The 12242-nt window shown below is 35.8% G+C and overlaps 1 protein-coding gene across 1 annotated transcript in view; it reads left to right on the forward strand.

Annotated features, from left to right (window-relative positions):
• AHR (aryl hydrocarbon receptor) overlaps nucleotides 1–12242 on the forward strand; it is a 59388-nt gene that overhangs the window by 36090 nt on the left and 11056 nt on the right. The window contains exons 3-7 of the mRNA XM_062616503.1: nucleotides 1827–1942; nucleotides 4977–5066; nucleotides 6823–6946; nucleotides 10255–10385; nucleotides 11234–11436. Of these exons, the coding sequence (XP_062472487.1) occupies nucleotides 1827–1942; nucleotides 4977–5066; nucleotides 6823–6946; nucleotides 10255–10385; nucleotides 11234–11436 (664 nt within the window). The remainder of the gene's footprint in view (nucleotides 1–1826; nucleotides 1943–4976; nucleotides 5067–6822; nucleotides 6947–10254; nucleotides 10386–11233; nucleotides 11437–12242) is intronic.

Consider the following 12242-nt stretch of genomic DNA (forward strand, 5'->3'; position numbering starts at 1 on the left):
GCTGATTTTAAACTAGGTGATGTTCACTGTAATATATTACCTTTGGACGAGTTGTGCTTTTTAGTTTTAATTCTTCTTATCATCTATTACTGTATCTTTAGCTAATATTTATGAGGCCACAGCATTGTGTGTTGTGACTAAGTCTGTTCAGAATTATTACTTTACAAGATAACCCTCCCATTGTCTTGTCCCAAGGCCACTTGTTGGGATCTGGCAGCCTTCAATTTGACTATATCAAACCACACATTGAAAGTTTTCATCCAGGTATCTGGGGTTGCTCAGTGTCAGGGACCTATGTTGTTTCTGTTTGTTACTCTCGTAGTATATTTGTCAACCTAAAATCCTCCTAGCGTTTTTTTTTTATAATGTTTGCTTGCAGTATATTAATAAAGAAGTTTAATTACATGGGGGTGAGGGGACTTCAAGGGGACTTAGTGAATGTTCTAGATATCCTTCTAAATTAATGCTTAGGAAAAATATATTGCTCCATCTTCCACTCACTTGAATTTCAAATGAATTTGCAGTTGCAATTCTGTGTGGCCCGTTGCAGGTCTTTTTGACTCTATGGTAGGAAGAAGTGCATTAAGGTTTTAATTTCAAAGCAAACCTTCGGATAAATTCCTGACTGATTAATCAGTTAAGGTGGTTTTAGAATATATTTTTCCTCTGCGGTGCCTTTATGGGATATCTTAATGAAAACTGTCTGGCTTGAAAGTTGTTAGCTGTGGTGATAGCTTGAAAAAAACCTGGAAGGAATAATTTATCTTTCAGTTAATGTACATACTGTAAATTATCATTTACCTTAGTTAAAAAGTGAGCAAACAGTTCTTCAGGGTACTTGACTAGAGTTCTGAGCAGCTAAAAATGAAGGTTTTCCACAGGTTGAAAAATCAGTGGGAATTTAGGGTGAATATCTTATTGCTTGATATAAGCCATTGGTTATTTTACAGAAGCGCTGCTGCCTTAGTAAGTTCCACTTGCTTTGCAGCTTAGAAATTTTGTGGGGAGTGGTGATGTTTAGCTTTATGGGTAAAGATACAGTCACTCAAATAGCTTTAAGCTGCTTAGGAGCCACAGAACTGCTCAGACTAATTTCAGATTTGGAGAATTTTATTTTTTCTTTTACAAACGATGTGGAAACCAGATAAATTCCAAGTTGTGGACAATCTTTGAATATCTAGTTTTACTTAACAGCATCCTGTTTATTAGAAGACACATTAAGAGATGGGAGGGAGTATGTCTTTCATGTACTTTGTAGCAATTTGGTCTGATTCTTCATCCCTTATTCATTGAGTAATTTTTTATTTTTTTTTCAATTGAATGAATTCGTAACATGAAAAATGATCTATGGTTACAGTATTTTATCTGAAGTTAGAAACTTTGCTTAATCGTTTAAACAGTTTAAAATTTAGCTATGGCAGAAAGAACTCATTCTTTTTGTTTGAAATAGATTTCGTTGTTTTCTTTAGTGTGTAGTATGCATTTAGGGTTCCTGTTTCTTTCATTCGTTTCTCTGAAGGGAGCTTTTGGTCTAGAGCAGGCTTATAGCTGAGATATACCTCACACCGTACCATGTTGTCATACCATAGTTGAGTTGTTACCAGGTTATAGAAGGTTGTTGTATGATAACAAAACTCCTTTATTAACAGGAAAATTGGGGTTATCTCTAACAGTGAGGAAGATGTCTGAAACAAAAATCTTTTATTAGGTTGACTTTGTAAGCATTTTTAAAATACAGTTTTTCCTTACACAAAATAGCACATCATCACCTCAATTTCTAGTGAGCTGTTCAAAGATCACTCAGCTTTTTTCTTTCTTTGTTCTAGTTGCATTAAAGTCTTCTAACTCTACCAGACCAGAGATAAATGGCATTCAGGAAAACTGTAGAGGAGCAAAACGGGGAGAAGGAATGCAGATCCTGGAAGGAGAACTCTTGCTGCAGGTATCTTTTTCATTGGATGTATTACACACAGAATTACATAAAAATAAAATATACAATTTATTTAATGTGTCAGTTATTCACTGATGAGATTGAGAAAGTTTTATCATTGTCATATTCTTTCCTCATTTTCCTCATTTCATGCACCTAAAGGTTAATATTACACAGCTCTTGCACTTTCTCGGGTGGTAATATTGACTTTGAAGGGAGGGTGTTATGACTACATGTGCCTCTAAACTCTGAGTCATTTCTTAGACTCTTTTTCCTATGTCTTTGCATCTATTGTTAACAAAGAGATAAAGAAACAGTTTTCATAAAGGTCAGATAGGTTAGTCATCTGCTGTAAATTTGGTCACTAATTGTCTAAAAAGAAATCTCTAAGAGACTTTGGGCTTGCTGAAATATCTTGCTGTCTCAGTGGTTTGAAAGAACTCATGGTTTGTAGCACCAGTTAAGGACAAATTTTAAAATGCTTTCCATAACTTCTAGTAATATGAACTGGAAAATGTTAATGAAACATAGGTGTGTTTTTTTAAAATCATATAGTCTGACAGTTTGCTTTAATGGTGTACAGTGTCAAAACACATGAAATATAATGTAGTATAATACTACGTTCAGGTTAAACTCAATAAATGGCTAATATAAGTATTTCAATGTTCTAATTAGTTTCATAAAATAGATCTTACTGTGACCAGCTCCATTTGAAATATGTTCATAATCTGTCTTGTACACAGGCTTCACACAGATGCATCCATCAGAAGTGGCAAACATTAGGTCAGTTGGAGCCAGTGGCTTGCCTAGAACAAAATTAATGTAACTGTTTAAAGGGTGGAAATTAAAACAGGTTCTAAGAATCCCACAAAATATTTACTGTAAACTAATGCTACTTGAAAGTTGTTTCCTGACCAACTAAAAAACTAGGACATGTATGTAATTTTCAAACCTTAATAGAGTATGACAAGGAATTGTTACGAAGTTACTGCAGATGAAGAGCTTTCTTTTAAACACAAATGATCTAAAATGGTACAGTATATTATTTGTATTTGAGGTTTCTATTCAATGTGAAATTTAGGTTTTCATGACTTCTGAGTGGGAGCTATTAATGTTTTGTAATTGCCTTTATATTAGGAATGTTGAGACTATTTTTACAGCAGCGCAAATATTATTTCCAGTGCTCCAGAATAATAAAATCACTGAGAAATTTCATGCCTTTTAAGATGATTATTTTAGAACTGCATTTTGCAAAACTGCCATCAGAACTTATCTCCCATTTATTGGTATATACGCATGGTTTAAGGAACTTCAGTAATCTGTTGTATTATAAAAACTTGCATTTTACAGAATTTTTGGCTTACAGAAGGCGTCTGATTACAGCATTAACAATCCTGCTCCAAGATGAACTGCATACCAGGCCACTGTAAAATGTGTTTGAATTCCAGGTGCAGGAGCTGTACATAGCTTACATGAAACAGAGCAGAATAACTGATTTTAACATATGGGTCAGAATTAGATACTGTACAGCTTTCAGACTTTTTATATCAACAATTTGAGGTGAAAAGCCCTGCAGATTAGGTCAGCAGAGGACACAAGCACCTGCTGTTGCAGCATTCTGCTCCCTGGGAATTACTGGAAACTTCATCAAAACCAAGGTTTCTATGTAACTACTTAAGATTTCTTGGGTTGGCTACACTGTTTAATTTCATTTTAATTATTATTAATTTTTTTTTTCTTAGTTTATACTGTATTCATGTAAATTTCACTAAACTTCCATAAGGAGTTTTTGAACTCACAATTATTTATGAGAATAGATTAAGAAACATCTACACGTTAAATAGGAGTGGTTCACATCATTTAAAGACCAGTCATTTAATCAGATATTAACTTGACTTAATTAGATTGTCTTAGTAAAAGAACAAGAAATTGTAAAACTGTATCTCTGCAAAGTATGGAAAATATGCAAAATATGGAAAAGAAAAAATATGGGAAAGCAATAGTGGTTACCACAGTGTGGGGCTATGGTAGTTAATGTTTGTGAAAAAAATCATGCTGGTTTATAATAAAAAATATCTTATTACAGTAAGATAGGATATCCTTCACTTACTTTACATTTTCTGTTACAATATTTTTGCATAATAAAGAGTTTCAGAAAAATGCGTTTTGAGTATGCTGACAAATTTTACTTTGAATGTAGCTGAGGAAATTAAGTGGCTAATCTGGTCCCTCGAGACAGCCTTTTGTTAAATCTTGACTGAAATCCATAGAAGTAAATCAGCACCTTTCAGATGAGCTGCCAAGTCACAAATGTACTGTTTGCTATCACAATTGCTGTGAACCATATTGATTTGGAGTTCAGATAAATGCCCTTTGCGTGACTTTGAGTGAGGAGCCGCTTAGTCTGTTGCTTCATGAAGGGGGAAATCTCTTCAAAAACATTGTTTACTTGCAACAGTCCACTTGTGCAGAGGCTTTCTATTTTAAGTAAGCTATAAAATGTTTTCTTGGACTCTATAGGAGCTCTTGATGGCTTGATTTCCTGTCCACTTAGGCCCGTCTGCACTATGAATAGAACGGATTTGGGGAATGGGTTTGTGATATAGCTCCCATTTGTGCAGTGGGCAGCAGCAGCGTGTCCTGAAGGCTTGAGCTACACAATCCTTGTGAGCTGTGGTTGATACTAGATAAAACATGGTTGTTCTTGCTGTTGTCCCTCATCTCCTACAATCAAGGGTACTAAATAAAAGTCATCAACAGGGTTTGGCTTCTCCCTGAATTTTCCAGTTATCCATTTTTCCTTCATTAGAAGCAATTTTCTTCACTGTGCCACGTGTACTATAGGGAGATGCAATGAAGAATGCTTCTGTTTGTGCTGTTGATAATGATAAGTTTTCGCGTGCTTCACATTTTATTGAGAGACTAATGCATAGGTAAGACTTACAGCCACAGCAATTATCTGGAATTTTGTCTCTGAAGACTTACAGCCACAGCAATTATCTGGAATTTTGTCTCTGAAGCTGACATATTGGTGTTTCCTCCCCAGGCATTAAATGGTTTTGTATTAGTTGTTACGGCTGATGCTGTGGTTTTTTACGTCTCTTCTACTATCCAAGACTACTTGGGGTTCCAACAAGTAAGTTTATTTTTTCCTCTGTTTCTTAGCAGTATTTTTTTCTTAATTTCAGAAGGCACCAGTATTCACATTTAGGGTCTAATAGCTTGTGTAACAGAAGTCTGTTAGGTACTTTGTGTTGGGTTACTTTGAAACCATATTACTTTTCTATCAGTTTACATAGCTGAAATGGGACCTCAGGCCAAGCACAACAGGAATAAAGTTCCCAAAGCTGAGTTAGGCGAGACATAAAATTTTCACACTTAATTAGGCTTTACTGGAACAACTGTTTGAAATGTAATACTGTGGTGTTTACCCAGTTTATGATGCTGAGTGAGACATAATTCAATAGGAAGGTAATTATATTAATAGAAACCCTTCATACAAAATTAACTTCATATGCCCTGAGGCTTTAACTATCAACTGAGTGATTTCAGTATTTTTAGAATTTTAGTGTTCTCTTTTTCATATTTACTTTCTTTCTTTCTTTCTTTATTTATTTCAAAGCAGCATTTGTTATTTACAGTTTATGATGCAGACCAGGTGTCTAACTTCCTTGGGCTTGCAAGCCACGTACCAAAGTAGTAAAGACCAAGACCCAGTGGGCTCACGTTGCCTTCCTTAGGGAACTCCTGGGATTAGTTTATGTTAAGAAGATAAAAGTTTAGTTATTGGGTTATATCTTTGGGTACTGGTTCATGATAGATTCAGTTGCTGTCTAAAAATAGGGAGAAACTCCACGTGTTCTGCAATTTTAGCTAACTGCTAAGAGGTTGGGAATATTTATATAGAAGAAAATATTCCAAAGAAAACATTATTATTCCTGGGGTTACAGATTCTTTTGGTGTTGGGGAATGAAGAAAAATGCTCGGAAAACAAATTGGGCATAAAATTTGCATAGTAATGCCAGTAAATCAAGTGCATGTTATAGGAGTGAAGTCTTAAAGTTACAAAAATTAGCATTTCTGGCAATTTATTCTGGAAAATACTGACTCTTTTATAAAATTCATCACATCAGAATTTGAGCTAGGCTTCTGCTTTTGCCAGCTCATCTAATTTCTTTAGATCTATGTTTTATTTTAAATACTTTCTGTTTATAGAATGGTTGGATTTTCCATCCATGCAGAAAATGAGCAGTTTAACTCCTCTGAGTTGACAGGCTTTTCTTGAATATTTTAGGTGGGCTTTTTGTCTCTAATTCCATCTTCACCATTTAGATTCACAATCCTAACTATGCAACTGATGGTGATATGAATACTTAATAATTACAGATTTTAATGCATCATTAAGAACTGACAAAGCTTTCATGCAAACAAAACCAATGTTTATAATCTACTTGGCTTAGTTCTGGAAGTTTTGGCTTCTTTTGTATTCCTGCAGCACCTAGAATGGGTCAGGTCCAAGTACCAGCTGGCAAGTACTTTACTTACAAGTATGTAAAGTTAAGTGATTTAAACCTTAAGCATAACAGTTCCAGGCTTGTTTAGATAAAAGCAGGTAAAGAAATACCTGACGTAATGTTATTCTTTCTAAGGTAGTATTTTTTAATTATTATTTCTTATGTTTGCAGTCATGGGTGTGACTGAATTATTTTCTGTGCTGCTAAAAATTGTTTCACAAAGCTTTGCCATGTGCATGCAAATGTATGTTTTTATCTCTGAGCAAAATTGGATTTTGTTGTATCTGTAGCAGTGTTACCAGTCAGGGAATTTATATCACACATTGTCATACAAGTTTCTTATTCTCTCTTTCCCACCTTTTTCCTCTTTGTATACAGTCTGATATTATACATCAGAGTGTGTTTGAATTGATTCACACAGAAGACAGACCTGAGTTTCAACGACAGCTACATTGGGCATTAAATCCTGCCCAGTCTGGAGATTCTGGACCAAGCGTACAAGGTGAGAATGCACTCAACTTTTGTGTTTTCCTGTCTGATGAGTGTTTGGGTTTTTTTAATCTCTGTATGTAAAGGAAAAAAGAAATTAATTATTTTATAGTAACAAAGGAAGGAATAACATCTTTTAAACTTACTGAATTTGAGCTATGTTAAGCTAACAATAGGAATTACAATTTTTTTACACTTTAGGTAAGCACTGCGATTTATAGGACAGCACCATTAAAATACTAATTATACTTTAAATTGGAAGACTTTAATTTGGAGCATAAGTTACTGGCTTGCATGTCTGATCAGTTTGTCCTGTGGTAAACAGCAAAGCAGGTACCTGCCTGTTTGTGTGGCAAACAGGGCAGTCAGAAGTGGACAGTTTCTTTTGGTGACATAATAAGCAAGGAAGTTTGATTTTTCTGTGTTCACCCTTAGTTGTATGGCTTGTCTTAAAACAGTTGTTTGAATGAGAAAGTGATTTCTCTGAACTAATGATCTCTCTTTTTTATCTGCTACCCTTGGTTACAGATCATGGCACTAGATTTTTTACCTTAGGAAGGCCAGCAGGCAGTTGGATATGACAGCTTCTTTAAGCTGCAGGCTGGTAGATCTGCTCTGTAACTAAGAATGTGCTAGCTACAGTGTTAATGTCATGGAAGGACAAGGAATGTTCTCATCTACATTTGTCAGTATTATGTGCAGGCTACCACATGGACCATCACTTCTCTTGGGAATAAGGGAAGAGAAATGAAAGCTGAAATACATGAGCCTTTAAGACCAAATGGTATGCTTGTTAGAGCATCAGGTTATCACATGTTACTGGCTGATGCTTAAACGACCTGCTATAGTGAGAAACAACTAAAGAGAAACACATTTACTATCTATCAGAACAGAGATCTATAGGTACAGATAGTGACGTGTAACTTGGGAAGCATATGCCTGCCTCATGATGACAGTAAAACTGCTGAGACAACTCAACAATGCTCCATTTTGCACAACAGTTGTTTAAATATGTAGATAAAACTCTGTTACTGTAAGTTAACTTGGTTACAGGTTATTAGGTTTAATCCAGAAAAAGTCCATGTTATTTTTTAATAAATCTACGATTTATAAAGCAACTTGATTTAAAACTCTTAATAGTTTCATATTTAATATTTTAGAGTATGGAAATGCTGTGATTTGACAGAGAAATAAAACCCAGCAAGTGTTACTAACTTGACTGGCTCACAGCTCAGTAGATTTCAATCTTTCATTTAGTTGTCAACATTGTTACATTGCATCACCTGTCTACGCAGTCCAGTTGAAAACATGCTATGCAACTAGTTAATATTACAGCTTGGTAGAGCAAGCAGCTGCTGGCATTCAGAAATGAGGCTTATATGTGTTGGCTTACTGTGTGCTTTAGAGTGAAACAGTGTTCTGTAGCACTTAACCAAGTGCGTATTAATTTACAAAAGGTTGCATTTGAAAAGTATGATGCCAAGTCAACTTGGCGTCAGATTTGACTGAATAACAGGAAGTGGTGAGCAGGATTACAAACAGTTGTTTATTTTGTACCTTGTGTTCCCAACTGACTAAAAGCTGCTAATTATTTTAGGGCCTCAAGTAATACAAAATGTTTGGATGTTGAGGATTTTTAAACTAAGTTCAGATTTATAACAAAGGATAATGCTATGATCATAAGGATCTTCTCCATTCCTGCTACTTTAATCAATTTCTTTTTTAATATGTTCAGCTAGCATTATGTAGATATTTATAGATATAATTGGACTCAGGCTTAAGCACAGATTCCAGCCTGAGTCTGGGAACTAATTCTGCTTCAGTTAGCCCAGACTGGTTGTTTCTCACTCAGTGCCCTGGGGTATGCCCCTAGACCACTGGTTTCCTCAGCTGTTACTGTGACACTCCTCCCGGACTCTCGTCCCAGTCCTGTTATATTCCCAGAGAAGTCTGCAGAATTGTGTTTTTTTCAGTCCCAAATACCTGCTTCAGGGCCTCAGGTCTGGATTATCTTCTAAAGTTTGCTTGCTATACCACCATGTATGGTCTTGAGCTCATAGAGAAAGAAAAGGACTTAATGCACAGCATCATCTGCCCATCACTTCATGGAGTTGATGAGATACTGTGTGAGCTTCATGAGGGATGTGAGTTCTGCTCCCTGCAGTGTTGACTGGTAGTTTTGCTCCAGGGACTGCAGATGCTCTGCAAGACACTTTACCATCTTACAGTGTCACTTCTCCAAGATCTTGGCAGCAATACCTCTCTGCCTGGGAAAGTGCAGCAGTATGCCCTTCACAGATGTAGGAGGTTTGGGCTTGAAGCACATTCCCTCCTGTTTTGAGTTCTGTTCACCTCTTCTCACGAGCCACAGACGGTCTTGCTTTTTCCACCTGTTCGCTCTTGAGAGCTGCCAGTTTTCCTCAGGAAGCTGACAGATGCTTCAGGGAACCCAGATAAGGTACTTGCATTCAAATTCCAGCTCTGTAATTACCAAAAGGATAACACTGAGTTGCTCCTATGGCAGAAAAGCTGAAGGGCATGCCCACCAGTTTTTATTAAATTTTCTGTATGAATTTCTGGGAAATGACCAGTTTGTGCATTTTTCATATAGATATATATATTAAAAACAAGATCACTTTGCTAAATTTGCTGTGAGTAGGCATGCTCTGGTATCACTGTTCTCTCTGTAGTAGGTGTGATATGTATTCTTGTGCAGAACATATGTATTCTATCAGAAGTTTATTGATTTACCTTCTGTTTTTACTTTATATTCCAAATGTTTAAGTCTGTTTCTAAATGCTACTTAGCAACAGAAGCTTGTCCTGAAGTGGCAGAAGAATATCATGTTGGTATCCTAGTTGTCAATCATGGGTTTGAGTCTCTTTTTTTCTTATAGTTGCTATGCCTTTTGCAGATCCTGCAGTTGCAGAAATGTTGGTGTGCTCTTTATTGAGAACTCTGCTCTCTGCAACTGCTATAGAGTCTAGACTGTTGACAAAGATAATAAATCAAAATAAACAAAAAACCAAACAAAACTCAAAACCCCCCAAGACTTAAAAAAAAAAATAAAATTTAAAAAAAACCAAACAAAACTAAACACATGCAGTTTTCAAATACTGTAACACGTACTCCCATCAGAAGAACTGGTACTTAACCTGGTGTTATAATCAGTATAGGCTCTGAGGATGTTTCCAGTTTGCATTGTTCTTGCTCAGGTCATGACCTAATGCTTTGTTTATGAGACAGAAGATGATTTGTTATAGATAGCCTTCAGTAGGTGTTCTTCTAAAAATAATCCTTATAAACAATCCTTTCCTGTAGGAGATAATGGCTTTTCACAGCCAGCAACCTATTATAACCCAGACCAACTTCCTCCAGAGAATTCTTCCTTTATGGAAAGGAATTTCATCTGCAGGTTACGATGCCTCCTGGATAATTCATCTGGGTTCCTGGTGAGTATGGAGCTCTGTAAAAACTTCCGCGTATGCTTGCAAGTTGGAAATCTTCACTATGTTTACAGTAAGTACAGCAACTTGCTTTATTTGTTGAGTCTTCATAGCTATCCCAGCTGCTTGAACCAGTATGTTTGAGTTAGTGACACTAAATTTGTCCCCTTCAACATGTTGCAACCAGGTGCAAGTTCTCTCATTTCTCATGGCTCAGTTTATTCAATGAAAAATGAATAAGGGTCTGCTTTTGTAAAGTACTGTGTGATTTGCAGATAAAGAAGCATTACAAAAATGATTTTCTGTTGAGTATCTTGAAATGCAGTAAGTCACGATAACTAACAGAGCCATAGTTTTCGCTTAGTTGAGAAAGTCTGTACTTGCTCTTTCTAATACTTTTTTTTTTTTCTGTTTGTCGATGTTGGGGATGTTAAAAGAAATGTGGCTTTATCATATTCTAGGTGACTTCTTACACATAGAGTTGTTTATGTAGGATTTTGTAGTTGTACATGTTTGCATACTTCATACTAATGACTGACAAATGCAAGATAAATAATTTGATGTTAATGGTATGCATGTATAATGCCATGCTTACCAGAATATTAGAAAATCCAGTTTTTACTAACTTTCTGTTAGTTCTTTTTCCAGTGAGTTTATTAGTAGATCTCAAAGTGATATGCTCAGGGCTATAACTACAATGTTCTGTATCATAGCTAGCATTTGTGTACGTGATGGTACAAAGCTTGAATCAGATGGGTCTAAAAAAAGGTAACTATATATATTGCATCATAACAGAAATATTTTATTCTTAAGTATCTCCAACATATAACAGTTACTTTTTTCCTTATCCTAAGGCTATGAATTTTCAAGGACGGTTAAAGTTTCTCCATGGACAAAACAAGAAAGGGAAAGATGGTGCTTCTCTGTCTCCTCAGCTCGCTCTGTTTGCAGTAGCTACTCCCCTGCAGCCACCATCTATCCTTGAGATACGAACCAAAAACTTCATCTTCAGAACTAAACACAAACTGGATTTCACACCTACTGGCTGTGATGCAAAGTAGGTGTAAATTATTCTGCCTAACACTCTGATAATTTGCTTACCAGATAGGTTTCATCTATGTATTTGAAATGTAAAGCTGGCTACTTTTGCAGTCAATACTGATGACTGTTTTGGAGCTGTCAAAATTTTTTGGATTTTTGTCTTTGTCAGTGTACTTCCTTGAAAGGGCATATTGCCTTTTGAATCAATCATTACAAACCAAACAAACAGCCCCCTTCCCCCCCCACCACCAAAAAAAAACCAACCCCCCCCCACATAAACCTAACTATTTCTCCTTCAACTCAAATAGATGTAAATACAATGAAGATGTTATTTACTTCAAAATAAATTAGTCCTTTTTTTTGTACTGTGGCTTTACCCATTTCCAAGTCATTCTTTTCCCTATGTAAATACTGGAAATGCTATTGCGTTACCAGATCAACATAACATAACTATGCATTAACATGTCAAGAAGCCCATTGAGGTGCTTCTTTATTAAAAAAAAAAAAAAGCCTCTTGTCTCCTTCCTTCCTTCTCTTCTCCCTCCTATTATTGACTGACAGTGCTTTCAGGTTTCTGACTCATTTTCAGTGGAATCACATATGGATTTCCATGCCTACTTATGGGATAACGTAGTCAAATTACTTGGTATTATGTCTGTTGATAAACCAAAATGTTCTATGGATTCTATAAACTGATACAAGTAAAAGTTAACAAAATGTTAACACAGGCTTTTCTTTCTTCTGTTTGATTTTTTTTCCATTATGTTTCACTTGAAACCTTCAATTTTTGTCACATTTTACACTTTTGCATATATTGTTTCC

This window comes from Pezoporus occidentalis, unplaced genomic scaffold, assembly GCF_034315485.1.
Source record: "Pezoporus occidentalis ecotype Australia unplaced genomic scaffold, CSIRO_AGI_Poc_V1 ctg103, whole genome shotgun sequence".
In the NCBI taxonomy this organism is placed as follows: domain Eukaryota; kingdom Metazoa; phylum Chordata; class Aves; order Psittaciformes; family Psittacidae; genus Pezoporus; species Pezoporus occidentalis.